The 20,381-nt window shown below is 43.9% G+C and overlaps 1 protein-coding gene across 1 annotated transcript in view; it reads right to left on the bottom strand.

Moving 5' to 3' along the window:
* LOC118369384 (Kv channel-interacting protein 2-like) overlaps positions 1-19,178 on the bottom strand; it is a 197,106-nt gene extending 177,928 nt beyond the window's left edge. Inside the window, exon 1 of the mRNA XM_052498346.1 lies at positions 18,807-19,178. Coding sequence (XP_052354306.1) covers positions 18,807-18,879 — 73 coding nt within the window. The 5' untranslated portion in view covers positions 18,880-19,178. The remainder of the gene's footprint in view (positions 1-18,806) is intronic.
* Between the last annotated feature and the right edge of the window lie 1,203 nt (positions 19,179-20,381).

Genomic DNA, 20,381 nt, shown 5'->3' with positions numbered 1-20,381 from the left:
CCGTTTTGTGCATTAAATATAGCACTGCCCTGAACTCTGCTTCCTGTGCCTGACTTCTCACCCACTACACCCAGTACGTTACAGAATCCCGCACCTTGTAATGGAGTCAGCAGGAGCAGCTGCCAACCCCCTTCCATCGATGGAGGAACGTGTCCTCCATCATACCACCGTCCTCCATCGGATGGGATCGGCGATGGATCAGATGATGGAGAGAATGGACCGTTGGGAAAGGAGTGGTCTCCTCTCTTCACCTCCGGTTCCTCCGACGAATCCACCTTCTCCTCCCTCCGCATCCGGCTCCGGCGCTCTCCGTCTTGCGCTCCCGACGGACCATTCCCCTTGAATATGCTGATTTGGCAATCACTTTCTGTAAGAAGAGGGCGACTAAATTACCACCTCATCGACAGGGGGATTGTGCGTTAAATCTCCAGGTAAACGCTGCGCTTCCCAAGAGTCACGTGTACCCATTGTCGCAGGAGGAGACGTTGGCTATGGAGACATATGTTACGGAATCTCTGGGATAGGGGTACATTCGGCCCTCCATTTCACCCGTCTCCTCGAGTTTATTTTTTGTGAAGAAAAAGGAGGGAGGTCTGCGTCCGTGCACTGATCATAGAGGTCTAAATGCCATCACGGTGGGGTTTAGTTACCCAATACTTCATCGCTACGGCGGTGAAATCATTTCACAGAGCACGTTTTTTCACAAAACTGGACCTCAGGAGCGCGTATAATCTGGTACTTATTCGGGATGGAGACGAGTGGAAAATCACGTTTTGCCGTATGGGTTAAGGAAGGCTCCAGCCGTCTTTCAATCCTTTGTAGATGAGATTCTCAAGGACCTGCACGGGCAGGGAATGGTTGTCTATATCGATGACATTCTGATCTATTCCGCCACCCGCGCATGTGTCTCTGGTGGGCTTGGTGCTTGGTAGACTGCCGGAGCATGACCTATATGGTCAAGGCTGAGAAGTGTGTGTTCTCCAAACAAGCCATCTCCTTCTTGGGTTATCACATTTCCACCTCGGGGGTGGTGATGGAGTGTGACCGCATTAAGGCTGTGCGTATTTGGCCGACTCCAACCACGGTGAAGGAGGTGCAGCGGTTCTTAGTGTTTGCCGATTACTTCCGGAGGTTTATCCGGGGTTTTGGCCAGGTAGCGGCCCCCATTGCCTCACTGCTGAAGGGGGGTGCGTTTGCGGAGGTCGGCAGAGGCTGACCGAGCCTTCAATAGGTTGAAGGTGCTGTTCACAGATGCACCTGTGTTGGCGCATCCGGACCCCTCTTTAGCATTCATAGTGGAGGTGGATGCATCGAAGGCTGGGGTGGGTTCCATGCTATCACAGCACTCGGCTACGCCACCAAAACTCTGCCCGTCCGCGTTCTTTTTGAGGAAGCTCAGCCCGGCGGAGCGTAACTATGATGTGGGGGACGGGGAGTTGTTAGCAGTGGTAATGGCCCTGATGGTGTGGAGACACTGGCTTGAGGGGGCTAGTCACCCTTTTCTCATCTGGACCGACCACCAGAATCTGGAGTATATCCGGGCAGCTAGGAGACTGAATCCACATCAGGCAAGGTGGGATAAACCCGATTCAGGTTCACTCTGTGTTATTGACCAGGCTCCCTGAGCACGAAGGCCAACGTGCTGTCCCGTCTCTATGACACGGAGGATCGGCCCACCGATCCTACTCCCATCCTCACAGCCTCTAGGCTGGTGGCACCAGTGGTATGGGTGCTGGACTCGGACATCGAGCGGGCGTTACGGGCGGAACCTGCGCCTCCTCAGTGTCCGGCTGGTCCTCACCATTTCAGTGTGTTGGGCTACCAGCCGGTCCTGGCACCTTGGCATCCGAGTCAGACCGAGACTCCTGCTGTGGAGGATTGGGTGCAGAGCTCCAAGGAGACCTGGAGAGCCGTCCAGGAATCCCTCAAACAAGCCACTGGACGGCAGAAGAGGAGTGCTGACCGCCACCGCAGTGAGGCCCCCGTGTTTGTACTGGGGGACAGGGTCTGGCTCTCGACCCGAAACCTACCCCTCCGCTTGCCCTGCCGGAAGCTGGGGCCGCAGTGTGTGGGGCTCTTCAAAGTCCCGAGGAGGATAAACGAGGTGTGTTATAGACTCCCTTCCTATTATCGTATTAACCCCTCGTTTCATGTGTCTCTCCTCAGGCCGGTGGTAGCTGCTCCCCTGCAGGAAGATGAGGTGCCGAAGGTCCCTCTGCCCCCTCTGGATATCGAGGGGTCCCCGGCGTACACGATACGTGCCATTCTGCCGGGTGAGGAGCCTGCAGTACCTCGTGGACTGGGAGGGGTACGGCCCGGAGGAGAGGTGTTGGGTACCGGTGGGGGACATCTTGGACCCGTCACTGTTGAGGGATTTCCATCGCCTCCATCCGGATCGCCCTGCGCCTCGCCCTCCGGGTTGCCCTCGAGGCCGGTGTCAGCGCGCTGCGGGAGCCACGCGTCAGGGGGGGTACTGTCACGACTCCTACCAAAGGCTGCTCCCCTTTCTGTTCGGGTGGCGCTCGTCATCACTGGCCTACTCGCTGCCACTGATACTTTTTCCCCTTTCTGTTTATTGGTTTCACCTGTTTGCGTTTTAGGCTGATTAGTCACGTTTTATTTCCCAGTAGGCCCTCCTGATCTTTGTGCGGGAATGTTTTGTGTAACTTGTGTGCACGTCTGTGGGTTACGTGTTTTCGTGGGTTTGGCGTATGTTCGCCGTTATGTGCATTAAATATAGCACTACCCTGAACTCTCTGCTTCCTGTGCCTGACTTCTCACCCACTACACCCAGTACGTTACACATGCAGTAAAGTTACTGTCACGACTTCTGCCGAAGTCGTTGCCTCTCCTTGTTCGGGCGGTGCTCGGCGTTCGACGTCACCGGTCTTCTAGCCATCATTGATCCTTTTTTCATTTTCCATTGGTTTTGTCTTGTCTTCCCACACACCTGTTTTCTATCCCATTCATTACCTGTTGTGTATTTAACCCTCTGTTTCCCCTCATGTCTTTGTCAGAGATTGTTTTATTGTCAGTATAGTGTGTTTGTTGTATTAGGTGAGCGTCGGGTCCTCGTACCCATGTTTGTTTGTTTATGTACGTTTAGTGTTATGGAGCATACTCCGTGGACCTTATTAAAAGACTCCATTTTACACTCCATTTGACTCTCCTGCGCCTGACTTCCCTGCCACCTATTACACCTATGCATGACAGTTACAGTGTACAGTCAGCAAGCAGTTTAGCGATAAATTAATCAAACCAAAAGCTTACCTTGACTTGGAAGAGTTACAGTATTGTGTTGGATAGTCATAACCAGCTAGCTAACATACTGTCCCTCTGTTTTTAAGCAGGTTGTTTGAGTAGGCTAAACTAGCTAGCTGCATTTGCTAGCTAAATAAGTGAAACTTTCTTGCTTCTTTATTTTGTAAAAACTGTTCAACTATTGTCTTTCTCTCTCTTTTGAGACAACTACACACCACATTGTATGCACTGCAGTGCAAGCTAGCTGTATCTTATGCTTTCAGTACTCGATTCATTCTCTGATCCTTCGACTAAGTGGACAACATGTCAGTTCATGCTGCAAGAGCTCTGATAGGTTGGAGGACATCTCCGGAGGTTGTCATAATTTACTGTGTAATTCTATGGAAGGTTGAGAACCATGAGCCTCCTAGGCTTTGTATTGAATTCAATGTACCCAGAGGAGGACGGAAGCTGTCCTCCGGCTACACCATGGTGCTATCCTACAGAATGCTGTTGAGGCTACTGTAGACCTTCATTGCAAAATAGTATGTTTCAGTCAATTATCTGGTAAAGTGATTATATTTAGTATAGTTTTGTCAAAACTCATTTCGGCATTCATTATTATTGAAGGAGAATGAGTTTTTTTTATCGAGTTATACAAATCAACAAGGAGTCAGTAGAAACCATATGTATTTAATAAAGTCAGACATATCAGTAAATGAGACTGAGTTAACTTTTTTGCTGTCAGACAAGGCTCTGCTGATAGCCAGGTATAGCAGTAGTAAGGATTCACCTCATCAAGCTTTATGTAAGCCCTAACAGTTTCTGGGCACCGTTTGTCACTCTTAAAGTGTAATAAATGTATTGTTTAGTGTTGTGTAGTGGCTTTGCTGGCATGCATCAATTTATTTTGCTGATAATGCCCAATTTTTCCTGGCATAGCTAGAACAGTTTGCCTTTTCGCCAGGACACTCGACACTGTTCATTACAACGAGATCGCATTGCATATCAAACACTAGGCTAGAAGCTAGTTAATAGTTTGATGCTAGCATACCAGCCAATATGACAACCGAATTAAAAAATATTAGTTGCTGAACACAGCTGGTCAAACTAGAAATGTGGGGGGATTTGACAGCATAGTGACACTTGCGTTATGACTTCTATAGTAGCCGGGACCAGCTGTTTTTTTTTATCCCATGTATGAAGCTGTTTTTCAATGTGTTTCTATGGGCTAATAGCAGTAAAGTCAAATTCAATAGTGCATTGTGGGTAGGTCAGAAGATATCCCCAAATACATTTGTAAATATGTAAAAATGCTAAAACATGAGTATGGTTGTAGTTATAGGTAACCAGATTGTGTCTGCAACCAAGTTACTAAATCTTTGACCACGTTGTGTTGTTACTTTAGCGAGTGAAAACGCATGCTTCCTACGCTTCAACTAGCCCAGACTAGAGAGCGCTGGACAGGGAAATGTGTCAAACTCATCATGCCAAATTAGGTGACACATTGAAGCAAACCAATTAGCGCCAGTAGGAATTTTGCATTTCAACAACACACATAGCTAGAAGGTGACCATGGAGAAAAGTGTCTATGACAGTTATCACTATACTGTAGGACCATCTCTACTATGTAGAGACAAAACTCCTGTCTTGTTATCATCAAAGATGATTTTAACTACCTTGGGTCAATTCAACTGTCATACAGCCAAATGAATGCCAATTCACATTACTCAATCACAATACACGTCAATAATACAAATATAATATATGCTTTTATCCAAAAACCCTTACAGTAGTGGCAGAGTGTGAATATATTTTCTTATGGATTGACCCTAGCGGTAATCAAACCAAAGATCCTGAAGTTATTAAGTGCCATACTCTACCAACTTTAAAACTGAAAAACAGGACCTCTTCATCATCTATCATACAGAGAACCCCCATCACACCCCAGATCAAACCTGCACCAGAAAGAAATCTATGTCGGTTGGTGTGGGAAAGATGTGCCCCTTGGCCTCAACCTTCTAAATCAACAAGCAACAAATTACTGTATTTTGTAAGACTGTTGTGCGTATTGTACATTTTGTGCCCTGTGTCCAGTGAAGTCTTCACATTTGGAGTGGAAGATCCTAACCCTATTGATTCAGTGGTAGGGAGAGAACAAGAAGGAAGGCGACAAGGGGGAGGGGGGAGGAGTAGAAGGGATGATAAAGAGGAGGGAGTAGAGGGCTTGGAAGGGATGTGGAAGAAAAAGGAGGCTAGACACCTGTGGTGCAGCACGGCAGCCCTCTAAATTAGGGGGTTCGATTAAACTGGCCCAGGTTGCACCGGGTTCTGGCCTGTCACGTGACCATGCGAAGCCGGCGAGGGAGGTGTGCCTTGCTCAAATCCAATACTAATCTACGCAGTCATATTGTCAACAACTCTTTTCCATAGAATACATGTTTGAAATTTCAAATGAGTTTTCATTGGGACAACAGAAAAAGCGTTTTTATCAGGGGGTTTTACACTGTCTGGGGGTCGGGCATAGACATTGACTCAAAGGTAAAGGCACATTAGACTTTTGCATGTGAAAACACAGAATCCTACTCATTACTCCATGTGCTTAAAATACGTCACTTTTCTTTTGAGGTGACTCTGCCGTCGGCCAGAGCGGGGCACCAGGATCACGGCCGGGAGGCAGCCCGGTTCCAAAACGAATGCAATCACTTTTCATCGATGGCAAACTCCGCCCACCAGGGCCAGCTTAATCAAATGACCTCATTCACTCCCTTCAAGGTGTGAGGCTCTCACTCTGTTATAGGAAGAGCACTCTTGAGAGTACACGTGAGCGGTATGGCTGGGACATTTGTGTTTTGCTGTGTTTAAGTTTTAGCTTAATTCTGTAAAAGTCAGAACCTTGTAAAGCTGAAGAGCCAGGACTGCATTTTCCTTTTTCTAAATAACAACCTTTTTGTTTGCACTGAGCTCCTGTCTAATAATGACTTTACCTTTGAGTCAATGTCTATACCCGACCCCCAGACAGTGTAACACTCCTTGCACTGTCACAATAACAAATGTCAAATTTGATTTAAAATGTCTTACCTCTGTCTGTGTGTGTGTGTGTGTGTGTGTGTGTGTGTGTGTGTGTGTGTGTGTGTGTGTGTGTGTGTGTGTGTGTGTGTGTGTGTGTGTGTGTGTGGGTGGGTTGGAGGATCATGTCCAGCTCTTAAATTAATTGGATATTCGTGTCTGGCAGAAAAGGCAGACTGCCCACCATCCAGTGTAGTCAGCAACATCCTACTTATGCTCTCACACACAACTAATGTGCTTAAAGAACACTCACTTAACTTGCACACACCCACTCACTCACTCACGCACGCAAACCTGGACACACACACACAAACACAATACATTACTCACACAGACATACACACTACACGACTCACAAGTTCCAATACACACTAGTCTCTTTCCCCCCCAAAGCATCATTCTTTTTTCTTTTTTTCCATATAAAGGTATGTACACACTTTCCCTGAAACAATGCATAAACACATACTATACAAAAACACACTATTACCTTGCATATGTTTCTGTCTTTCCACAGGGCATTTCTCTTTGTTAGCCTGTAGGTGTGTTATAGTGTGTAATGGGTTAGAAAAACACGACGACGGGAGAGCATGAGTGTTAGTGGGTTTAAGCTCTAATCCACAATGGAGAGGAGAAAGAAAGAGGCCAAACCAGAGAGGGCCATGGAGGGGCATGTGACATTTACAGGTCATCCAGTCACTTGAATACCAGAGGTAGATTGACACAAGGAGATGAGATCAAGAGTGGAAGCCCTTTCCCAGAAAAATGTGGCACAAGGTTGTGAACTCGTTGTTGTCATGGTCTCTGTAACAACCAGGTAAAGGAATCATGGGAAAGTCATATGCTGGGTGTTATCTGGTCAGAGTACAAACAAATACATACGTATTTTCTGGTTAACACAATTTCATTCTACAACCAGTGTTCAATACCATGATGTCCTCTGGGTTGACTGTTGACATGGCATAACGCACACACACCATTGCGTGCTTGTGTGCATGCATGTATGCGTGCAAGCGAGCGTGTGTGCGTGCATGTGGTATCATTCCCCATTGTGTTTGAGAGCGCTTGCTGAAAGATGAGGTAATTATAGGAGTGTTGTATGGTAATCTGCTCTTCCGCCTCAGATACGATACTCAAGAGACATCACATCACACAGACACACAGACACACACACACACACACACACACACACACACACACACACACACACACACACACACACACACACACACACACACACACACACACACACACACACACACACACACACACACACATCTCATACACACAGAGAAATATACATGCATATGTGCAAAAACACTAACAAAGAAACACACACAGGGAACAGTATGCTACAACGGGCTGCGAGGGAGTATTTCTAGAGGGCTACATTTCTCTTCTATCAAAAGCTGATGGTTAGAGACCACCCACACTACCTTAAAGTTACACAGGTCAGACTCATAACAAGCACACATCTCATACACACACAAAGGCACACACACACAGCATGCAAGCAGAGTTCCAGAGTTAAGAGAAGGAGTTCTGAGTCACCAGTCCTTCTTCGCACACATATCATTCTCTCATTTTCACTCTCTCTCTCTCTCTCTCTCTCTCTCTCTCTCTCTCTCTCTCTCTCTCTCTCTCGGACTATGTAATGTAGCAGGCAGGTATAATGATAGACAGATGGACAGCTTTCACATCAGCAGCTAGGATATGAACCCTCTAATTATCCACTATCAACTCGATGAACAGCTCTGACTGACAACTCTGAGATCGCTGTGTGTGTGTGATTAGACGACCATTAGCTGTGCCTCTGCTTGTACTTTCCTCCTCCCATGCTACCTTAAAGGCAAGTCACATGCACTTACAGACAGCAGTACTGTCAAATCCTATCTCATGTGTTTGTTTCCACAATAGACCCAGGGATGGAGACCAGTAGCTAATCTGCATCTGTTGTTTCACCACAGGGGAGCTGATCTACATAAAACATGTATTGACACATACCATTAAAACACACCACATTACTATCTACCAGAGCTCTCCTCATAGGCTTTAGCTTATTAGGCTAGCACAGTCGTGTGGAATACGGACCACCCATTCTTCAGTTCCTAATTTCTAAAAACCCATCTAGGGATGGGTGTTAAAATATGCATCGGGCGGGCCCTGTGGTGCAATGCATCATGATACACTGTAACGGAAAACTGTAATTTATGCGGTCATTTGGGGTATTATGAACAATAAAACACTGTGAAACATTTTACTGCACCATACTGTAATTGATGGTGCATTATGGGAAAATGTTGTGGGTGGTGGAAAAATTGCTGTATTTCAAACTGTACTGTATTTCAATCCCACAGAAAACAGTAACATACATTATCTTTGGAACGCCAAAAACCTTTTGACCAGGTGCATGGTACTGTTGTTTCTGGCTCATTTACATATTTTGAAACGTGGCTATATTTGTTGCACAAGAGAGACAGAGATGAAGTAAGAGGGTCCATTCCACTCCCGTCAAAATCTGTCCAAGTGGGAAATACAGCAATATTGAATGAGTTTATAATGGGCTTATTCTGCGACTCCCATTGTTAGGGCAAGACAAGACCACCTCGTCATTATATACAGTATCCCTGGTTGCATCCGTGAGTGAGAGTGATGTACCAATTTAACTGGCATGTGGTAGTAGTGCACCATCAATTTAAACTGTATAGGAGACAGATTGGAGTGGCAGCAAGTCTTAAAACTTTAAATGGAGTGGCAGGTAGCCTAGTGGTTAGTGTTGGACTAGTAACCGAAAGGTTGCAAGATCAAATCCCCGAGCTGGCAAGGTAAAATTCTGTTATTCTGCTCCTGAACAAGGCAGTTAACCAACCCACTGTTCCTAGACCATCATTGAAAATAAGAAATTGTTCATAACTGACTTGCCTAGTTAAATAAAGGTAAAATACAAACTCCATCTCCCCTCAATGAATTTAATTAATCCATCTATTCATTCATTACATTTACAGTAGCATTATAGCCTTTTTTTACAGTAAATTATACAGTATTGTACTAAAGCAATTGCACACAAGACAACTTATTTAGCATTGCTGCGCTGCGTCATAGTTATGAGTCAGAGGCGAGTACCATAGATCAGCACAGTCATGGTAAAAAAGTTGGTTTGCACAACCTCATGTGTACAATTGCTTTTCTACAACGGGTTACCAATTATAAAAAATAAAAATTAACGTTATTTTGATAAATGTATTCATAGGCTACTATTTCATCCCTCAACAAAAATATAGGCACATCTATGGTTACTGGCCAAGCCGGCTGGCCGTTCATTCTATCGGTTGGGTTGCCAGAAACGCGACCAAGTCATTAAGTCTTTTTGTTCTATAGCTCTTGACGCGACCCAGTTGTTCATTCTACGTGTTCGGTTGCCATGCTGTCTCTTATCCCTTGCGTGATAGCTAGCCAACTACGGCTAACACACTCAGGTCAAACAGTGCAGCTACAATAACAGCAAAATAGCTGTATTTGCTTTTGTTTAAGCTGCTTTGGATACATCCATAAAACAATGAGCTAATGATGTGCGATTTTGCCTGGCATAGACGACGTGCCCGCTCGTCAGGACCACTGCTCAGAGGAGCTAGACAACTACACCGCTAGCGCAATCACTTCAAACCGAAGCTGGTAATACAACAAACTAGCTGCGTTTCATGGTTGTTTTACCTGTTTTTCTATGGACATTTCTTTGCATACATCCATAGAAATGATTCATGATTTAAACTGGTTGAGAAAAGATGTACGTTCATTCGATCGTTTGCCAGACAGTCGTCGTGAAGTCTTTTTGTTCTTTATCTATGTACACGACCCGGTCACGAGTTCTAAATGCGCTGTTGCCATACTGGCTAGCAACGTTCATGAAACCTTGCTTGCAAACCGTGCAGCTAGGAATAACAGCAAAGTAATGGAGTCATTGGCGAATCCATTACGACTTCATTAGCTCATTGTTTTATGGATGTATCCAAACAGCTTACCCACAGTATTAGACTTAAAGCGAATCATCCAGCGATCATACACGGTTTACCAGGGGGCAGGGCTACCGACGTTAAGGCTAATCTGAAGATGGTGCTGGCTAAAGCTAAAACGGGCGAGAGTAGAGAGTATAGAGATATTGTTATCCACGTCGGCACCAACGATGTTAGGATGAAACAGTCAGAGGTCACCAAGCGGAACATAGCTTCAGCGTGTAAATCAGCTAGAAAGATGTGTCGGCATCGAGTAATTGTCTTTGGCCCCCTCCCAGTTAGGGGGAGTGATGAGCTCTACAGCAGAGTCTCACAACTCAATCGCTGGTTGAAAACTGTTTTCTGCCCCTCCCAAAAGATAGAATTTGTAGATAATTAGCCCTCTTTCTGGGACTCACCCACAAACAGGACCAAGCCTGGACTGCTGAGGAGTGACGGACTCCATCCAAGCTGGAAGGGTGCTGTCATCTTATCTACCAACATAGACAGGGCATAGACAGGGCTCTGACTCCTCTAGCTCCACAATGAAATAGGGTGCAGGCCAGGCAGCAGGCTGTTAGCTAACAGTTCAGTGGAGTCTGCCACTAGCACAGTCAGTGTAGTTAGCTCAGCTATCCCCATTGAGACCGTGTCTGTTCCTCGACCTAGGTTGGGCAAAACTAAACATGGCGGTGTTCGCCTTAGCAATCTCACTAGAATAAAGAACCTCCTCCATTCCTGCCATTATTGAAAGAGATCGTGATACCTCACATCTCAAAATAGGGCTACTTAATGTTAGATCCCTCACTTCAAAGGCAGTTATAGTCAATGAACTAATCACTGATCATAATCTTGATGTGATTGGCCTGACAAACATGGCTTAAGCTTGATGAATTTACTGTGTTAAATTAAATGAGGCCTCACCTCCTGGTTACACGAGTGACCATATCCCCCATGCATCTCGCAAAAGCGGGGGTGTTGCTAACATTTACAATAGCAAAATTCAATTTACAAAAAAAAAAAAAATGTAATCTTTGAAATCTATGCAGCCTACTCAATCACTTTTTATAGCTACTGTTTACAGGCCTCTTGGGCCATATACAGCGTTCCTCACTGAGTTCCCTGAATTCCTATCGGACCTTTTAGTCATAGCAGATAATATTCTAATTTTGGTGATTTCAATATTCACATGGTAAAGTCCAAAGACTTTCGGAGCCATCATCGTCCAACATGTCTCTGGACCTACTCACTGTCACAGTCATACTCTGGACCTAGTTTTGTCCCATGGAATAAATGTTTTTCCTTATAATCCTGGACCATCGGACCACCATTTTATTATGTTTGCAATCGCAACAAATAATCTGCTCAGACCCCAACCAAGGAGCATCAAAATCCGTGCTATAAATTCTCAGACAACCCAAAGATTCCTTGATGCCTTTCAAGACTCCCTCTGCCTACCCAAGGACGTCAGAGGACAAAAATCAGTTAACCAACTAACTGAGGAACTCAATTTAACCTTGCGTAATACCCTAGATACAGTTGCACCCCTAAAAACTAAAAACATTTTTCATAAGAAACTAGCTCCCTGGTATACAGAAAATACCTGAGCCCTGAAGCAAGCTTCCAGAAAATCAGAACGGAAATTGTTCCACACCAACCTGGAAGTCTTCCGACTAGCTTGGAAAGACAGTACCGTGCAGTATCAAAGAGCCCTCACTGTTGCGCGATCATCCGATTTTTCCAACTTAATTGAGGAAAATAAGAACAATCCTAAATTAATTTTTGATACTGTCGCAAAGCTAACTAAAAATCAGCATTCCCCAAGAGAGGATGGCTTTCACTTCAGCAGTAATACATTCATGAACTTCTTTAAGGAACAGTTCATGATCATTAGAAAGCAAATTACGGACTCCTCTTTAAATCGGCGTATTCCTCCAAAGCTCAGTTGTCCTGAGTCTGCACAACTCTGCCAGGACCTAGGATCAAGAGAGACACTCAAGTGTTTTAGTACTATATCTCTTGACACAATGATGAAAATAATAATGGCCTCTAAACCTTCAAGCTGCATACTGGACCCTATTCCAACTAAACTACTGAAAGAGCTGCCTCCTGTGCTTGGCCCTCCTATGTTGAACATAATAAACGTCTCTCTATCCATCGGATGTGTACCAAACTCAATAAAAGGGGCAGTAATAAAGCCTCTCTTGAAAAACTAAATCTTGACCCAGAAAATAGAAAAAACTATCGGCCTATATCGAATCTTCCATTCCTCTGTTGCTGTTCCGCAGAAACTCACTACCTTCCTGAAGACAAACAATGTATACAAAATGCTTCAGTCTGGTTTTAGACCCCATCACATCACTGAGACTGCACTTGTGAAGATGGTAAATCACCTTTTAATGGCGTCAGACGGAGGCTCTGCATCTGTCCTCGTGCTCCTAGACCTTAGTGCTGCTTTTGATACCATCGATCACCACATTCTTTTGGAGAGATTGGAAACCCAAATTGGTCTACACGGACAAGTTCTGGCCTGGTTTAGATCTTATCTGTCGGAAAGATATCGGTTTGTCTCTGTGAATGGTTTGTCCTCTGACAAATCAACTGTAAATTTCGGTGTTCCTCAAGGTTCCGTTTTAGGACCACTATTGTTTTCACTATATATTTTACCTCTTGGGGATGTCATTCGAAAACATAATGTTAACTTTCACTGCTATGCGGATGACACACAGCTGTTCATTTCAATGAAACACGGTGAAGCCCTAAAATTGCCCTCGCTAGAAGCCTGTGTTTCAGACATAAGGAAGTGGATGGCTGCAAACTTTCTACTTTTAAACTCGGACAAAACACAGATGCTTGTTCTAGGTCCCAAGAAACAAAGAAATATTCTGTTGAATCTGACAATTAATATTAATGGTTGCACAGTCGTCTCAAATAAAACTGTGAAGGACCTCGGCGTTACTCTGGACCCTGATCTCTCTTTTGTCAAACATATCAAGACTGTTTCAATGACAGCTTTTTTCCATCTATGTAACATTGCAAAAATCAGAAACTTTCTGTCCAAAGATTATGCAGAAAAATGAATCCATGCTTTTTTTTGTTACTTCTAGGTTAAACAACTGCAGTGCTCTACTTTCAGGCTACCCAGATAAAGCACTAAATAAACTTCAGTTAGTGCTAAATACGGCTGCTAGAATCCTGACTAGAAACAAAAAATGTGATCATATTACTCCAGTGCTAGCCTCCCTACACTGGCTTCTTGTTAAGGCAAGGGCTGATTTCAAGGTTCTACTGCTAACCTACAAAGCATTACATGGGCTTGCTTCTACCTATCTTTCCGATTTGGTCCTGCCGTACATACCTACATGTATGCTACGGTCACAAGACGCAGGCCTCCTAATTGTCCCTAGAATTTCTAAGCAAACAGCTGGAGGCAGGGCTTTCTCATATAGAGCTCCATTTTCATGGAATGGTCTGCAAGGTCTGCAGGAGTGTAAAGGTGAACGGAAAGGCTCTGAAGCAACGAACCACCCTTGCTGTCTCTGCCTGGCCGGTTCCCCTCTCTCCACTGGGATTATCTGCCTCTAACCCTGTTACAGGGGCTGAGTCACAGGCTTACTGGTGCTCTTCCTCCATAGGAGGGGTGCGTCACTTAAGTGGGTTGAGTCAATGACGTGATCTTCCTGTCTGGGTTGGCGCCCCCCTTGGGTTGTGCCGTGGCGGAGATCTTTGTGGGCTATACTCGGCCTTGTCTCGGGGTGGTAAGTTGGTTGTTGAAGATATCCCTCTAGTGGTGTGGGTGCTGTGCTTTGGCAAGGTGGGTGGGGTTATATCCTGCCTGTTTGGCCCTGTCCGGGGATATCATCGGTGGGGCCACAGTGTCTCCTGACCACTCCTGTCTCAGCCTCCAGTATTTATGCTGCAGTAGTTTATGTGTCGGGGGGCTAGGGTCAGTCTGTTATATCTGGAGTACTTCTCCTGTCTTATCCGGTGTCCTGTGTGAATTTAAGTATGCTCTCTCTAATTATCTCTTTCTTTCTCTCTCTCATAGGACCTGAGCCCTAGGACCATGCCTCAGGACTACCTGGCATGATGATGCCTTGCTGTCCCCATTCCACCTGGCTGTGCTGCTGCTCCAGTTTCAACTGTTCTGCCTGCGGCTATGGAACACTGACCTGTTCACCGGACGTGCTACCTGTCCCAGACTTGCTGTTTTCAATTCTCTAGTCTCTACCGCAGGAGCGGTAGTAACCCCTCATAGCCTGGTTACTCTCTAGGTTTCTTCCTAGGTTTTGCCTTTCTAGGGAGTTTTTCCCAGCTACTGTGCTTCTTCACCTGCATTGCTTGCTGTTTGGGGTTTTAGGCTGGGTTTCTGTACAGCACTTTGAGATATCAGCTGATGTAAGAAGGGCTATATAAATACATTTGATTTGATTTAATTTATTTGTAAATATCCATATAAGTACGCTTACTCATGATTTTGACTGGCTGAGAAAATATGTCCATCTAGTCCTGACACATTAATTCTCAATAGGACATTGGTTATCGAATTTCAATATTGAAACAATGCTGCAAATGTCGAGAGATAGACAACAAAGTTTGTAAAAAAAAACATTTTGCTGTTGCAAACCACAGGTTAGGCTAGAAGAAAGGGGAAATAATGTCTAGATGTTTTTTTACAGGTGAGATCAAATGATTTGGCTGGCTGGGCTGATGGGACTCTGGATGCATAGGGATTTCTCAGATGGAACAGAAAACGAGATGCCCATTTTTGAGTCATAGGCTTACCCACGCTAAACTGGTTTATTAGTATGGCTTAGAATGCGTCTCAACCTATCACAATGCTTGTTTTGACCAACCTGTTGTAGAATGTGTTTCATTACACAGTACTTGCTTTGATACTCTAGATAGGTAGGTGTACTGCAGTAGGTAGGTGTACTGCAATATGAAACTGTCACGAACGTCGTCAGGTAAATGACCGGACCAAGGTGAGGCGTGGTAAGCATACATTTCTCCTTTATTTAGAATGACACCAACAAAAACAAGAGACACAAAAAAAAACTTATGTGACGCTGATTAGGGCTATACAGACCACTAACAAAGGCAAGTACCCACAAAAAAACAGGCTGCCTAAGTATGAGTCCCAATCAGAGACAACAATAGACAGCTGTACCTGATTGAGAACCACACCCGGCAAAAACATAGAAACAGAAAACATAGAAATAAAGAAACTAGAATGCCCACCCTAGTCACACCCTGGCCTAACCAAAATAGAGAATAAAAGCCTCTCTATGGCCAGGGCGTGACAAAGACAGTAAATTATTTGCAACTTTGCTATCTTTAAGATATTGTCAAATTCACGGCAATCCCTTTAGCCATACAAACCACGCTTCCATCCACAGTTTTTATGCAATTAAAGTCATACCGTAGAAAACAATTCACGACAGCTGTAATGGGAACAGGTAGTTTTGGTACAATAAATGCCAATAGATAATTTTTTCGTTCGACATCCAGTCCATCTTTTTGTGTCTGTAAAATGAACGATGCGAGAAATGGTGGTGGAAATACCTTTACGCGAAAATATTGATAGAATAACCATCATATCAAAGTAAACTTGGAGTCAAGCGATGATATGGTGTGTGGTCCTGCCACTATGACTCAGGAAACCATGCAGTTTACTAGGTTACAGATGGAATGAGGAAATTAACAGGGTGGTGAAAGTGTACGGTGATCTTGATGCTCCTTTCAAAGAAATATTGAGGGTATAATTCTGGTGACATGATTGATGCTGCTGTTTGACAGATACAAATATTATCCATAATAATATCATCATGTACAATAGACTAGCCTGCCCGCACTGTATCTGCGAGCTGTTGGCTAGAGCGCAGATGCAAAGATCAGAGTAGGCACATTTGCTATTTAATAATGTAATAGTTTTTGTGACAAATCTATCGGTAGAGTTGAAAATACGATGGAAACACATTGAACTTTAGATTTTTATTTGGTACATGAAAAAGTACATTTTGTGTGCACTACCTCATCACGCACAGACTTTTATCCGCAACAAGTTCTTTTGGTGGAAACAACACTAGTGGGAAAATACGGATATTTTTTAAAATGTAGATCTTAGAATATTTGCATATAAATGTGTCACCAATTGGATGGAAACTTAGCTACTGACAGCTTTCTAAAACCCATTAAACAAAGTCAGGATGGGAATTGCTCCCCTGCACTAGTTCACTTATTCACACCTTCACTTTAGAAAGTCATCTGACTTCCCTCCACAAGGACAAGCGAAGAAGGGACCTTCAGGAAAACTTGGTCAGTGAGCAAGACAAAGGAGAAGTACAGAAAAATTAGGAGAAAGCATATTGTGGCTAGTCCAGGGTCATGTTCACGAGATGACAGGAAAAATATCCTTCATCTATTTGCCGCTGACAGAATATGTTTGGAGAGCATAGGCCATTGTCAGGCTATTGCAGGAACAAAAGCATCGACTTCTAAAGAACATCTCAAAATTCTTATTTTAGAGATTACTATTAAACGTTAAACCATTCCGTTTGTCCAATGGAATGTCTTTTTTGGTTCAGTCTTGGCTTAAAGTAACAGAGACAGCACACAGAGCCTCCCCAATAATCCCTCTAGTGGATTCTGGAGCCTGCCTTTCAGCTGTTCATACAGAACCGAGGGACAGACTGATTCTAAATGATCTTTCCGGGAAGAACTTTCCCATGTGCAGCCTCACAACGTCACCCCCCAAAACAAGTCAAAGCTTACAGACTAGACAGGCGTTGATCCTCAAATACACACACGCGCGCATGCATGCACGCACAAACAGACACACACCCGTCAGAGCAAAATCCATAGAATTAGACTTACTAATTCTAAGAACAACTCATTCTAATTCTATGTGAGCCCGCACAGACAGACCTCCTGGCTAGGACCCAGGAATGGAATCATAGCTTTATTTGTTATGCATTAAATTGGCTACAAATGGTTGTGTAGCTCCTAATGCAGCAGCAGTAGAGTAGTGATTAGATTGGCCCAGCACAGTCTCTGGGCAAACAAAGTGTGTGTGTGTATGTGCGTGTGTGCGTGTGCGTGTGCGCGCGTGTGTGTGCATGTGCGTGTGTGTGTGTGTGTGTGTGTGTGTGTGTGTGTGTGTGTGTGTGTGTGTGTGTGTGTGGGTGTGGGTGTGTGTCTGCTTGTGTGTGTCCGGCAGCCAGTGCATGGCCTGCCTCTTGTAGAGTAACAATATCCTTGGCCACAAATGCTATCATTTCAATCCAGCAGCTGGCACTAAACAGACAAATGGTGTTTCATGGTACATCACCGAGCATTAAGGAATGGCAGTGTTTGGAAAGCTTGCAAAGCACACACATTACATCCACATAGGCATGTGCACACACCACACACACACACACACACACACACACACACACACACACACACACACACACACACACACACACACACACACACACACACACACACACACCTATACAGTCCATTAATTATATAACAATAATAGTATTGTCTGCAGTTCCTCTTCTAAACTCTGCTTATATTATGTGAGGGTTTGGTATTGCTGAATGTCTGTACTCACACACACACACACAGTTTTTGTTTTTAATTAAAAGTGTCTTGACATTCTGGCAACACACATCTAGGTGACATTCTAAAATCCTGATGGACACACACACACACACACACACACACACACACACACACACACACACACACACACACACACACACACACACACACACACACACACACACACACACACACACACACACACACACACACAAGAAAATAAACATAATGTGTGGCAAAAACCAGTAGGACTACAAACTCAAATAGTTTAGCATGGCAAAGCTCATTAAATATAGACCCCAAGATAATAAGTCAACAACTATTTTGCAAAACAGTCCTAAAAATTAGAAAGCAGAATTTGGTTTGTGTGATTAGAAAAGGCACACTTTCACTAACATGACTAACTTTATTTTATATCACCAAGACTTCAAGGCCAGCACCAATTTCTCCAATCCAGATGCGCTTTGGGCATCTCAATCTGACAGCCAATGGACTCCCGTAGAAAAGCCAGGTCAGCAAAATTGAGCGCCACGCACAGATTCCATCGCCATGCACTAACAATTCACGCAACAACATGCATGTGAACACAACAAAAGATACAATATGACATATATGTACAATTATATATCATAATCAATATATACATTGTGTAATTAGATGAGGTTATTAAAGGCTGCTCGCTTTTTTTAAAGACTTCGATATAGCCTTCATTGTCTGCTTCAACACTTTATTTACAACAGGTCGCGCACTAAATGACAATTGAGAAGCATCGAAAGTAGACTAGCACAAGCTTAAAACAATTTTATAAGCAAACCGTTTTAGGATATATTGGCTACAGAACTATTCCAGTTTTTCGAGAGTCATATGGCATCTTTCACTGGTCTAATAAAGCCGGGGCTGGGAAAGCCCATCACTCACCAGTCAGCTGGTCATACGATCCATCCAATTCTCTGGAATCAGACAAGCTTTGCTCCCGGTTTTTAGTCTTCATATTTCCCGGTGCTGGAACGGAAACTATTGAGGATGAATCTCAATTGTGTTTTATGGTGTTTTTTGTTTTTTTTCTCTCCTTTAATCATGTGTAGTTAACGGTTGATAAAATGTTATTAAATGACAAGCCCGTTGGTAGCCTGTTAATTCGTTATTTCAGTTTCAGACCGGACTGCTCTGGTGATGTGCGTTCTCCTCTACCCAAAGTGGCTTCTGTCTCTCTCCACCAGTGAGCGACACGCGCTTGTTGCCTGCGAACACACACATTTACAGACACACTCACACACTAGGATTATCAGGTTTTTGGTCACCGGATTGATTCGCGCAAGCGCACAAAAGCGATACTCCTCTCCATAGACGCAGGAAATGGGGTGCTGAGGGTGGTGCAGCAAACCCTGAAAATCGTAATAAAAAATAAAAACAAATCACAAAAGTAGTGCACTGGGCCTTTACTAGTATTATATTAGTTTGCCTATATAGCAATCTCTAGCATAGGCACAAACAAATGTTTTTCACAAAAGTGAGTCACCACCTGGATTCGGTCTTATGTAGCAACATTTGAATTTTTGGTTTTTTTGCAATAGATAAAAGTAGAGACAGTGCTACAAAATGGTATATCATACAGTCAATGGGAAAGTAATTCTGCTTTGAAAGTTGATCAACTTGTAAATTCACTATGAGAAAACAGTCTTTCAATGTTTTGTTACTATTATTGGAGAGCCCTTCTTTGTCTACACCCATTCAGCATTGTTCACACCAACTTAAGCTTTAGGCCCACCATCTCTTAAAGGGTTGATCTGTGCATTCTGTACTAACTTGCCAGCTACATAACGAGAGAACAGTCAAGCAAACATTGGCTAGCTACTTCCAGACACATTTAATTTTTTTATTACTTAACTAGGCAAGTCAGTTAAGAACAAATTCTTATTTTCAATGACGGCTTAGGATCAGTGGGTTAACTGCCTGTTCAGGGGCATAACGACAGATTTGTACCTGGTCAGCTCAGGATTTGAACTTGCAACCTTTTGGTTACTAGTCCAACACTCTAACCACTAGGCTACCCTGCCGTAATGACAGAACACCCCACTTTGACCATTTTACTCTTCCTTGCAGAGCTGGTTTGGCTGTTTTCATGTTATCCAGAGCGTTACAATTGAATTACGCTTTGTTTCCGATGTTTACTGACAACGGACATGTTCAACAGGTGTTGAGAGTTCAAATATTAATCAGTTATTCTGCACTCTGGCATGCTAAAATGAGAGTATTTTGTTAAGAAATGTAGCTAGATAGCTAAACAATGAATACATTTATCTGCAGGTAGCTAACTAACCAGGACTTATGGTTATAACTAGTCAAGCAAATGCATCTGAGATACGAAGAATAAGATCATACACATAACGTTAGCTAGCGACCCAGCCAGCTAATGTTAGCTAGCTAACAGTACACTTGAAATTAAATCACTTTCTGTCAAAATTAGAAATGTGTATTATCTGAAAATGTAGC

This window comes from Oncorhynchus keta, chromosome 36 (assembly GCF_023373465.1).
Source record: "Oncorhynchus keta strain PuntledgeMale-10-30-2019 chromosome 36, Oket_V2, whole genome shotgun sequence".
NCBI lineage: Eukaryota > Metazoa > Chordata > Actinopteri > Salmoniformes > Salmonidae > Oncorhynchus > Oncorhynchus keta.
This window is presented reverse-complemented; position numbering and strand designations above follow the sequence as displayed.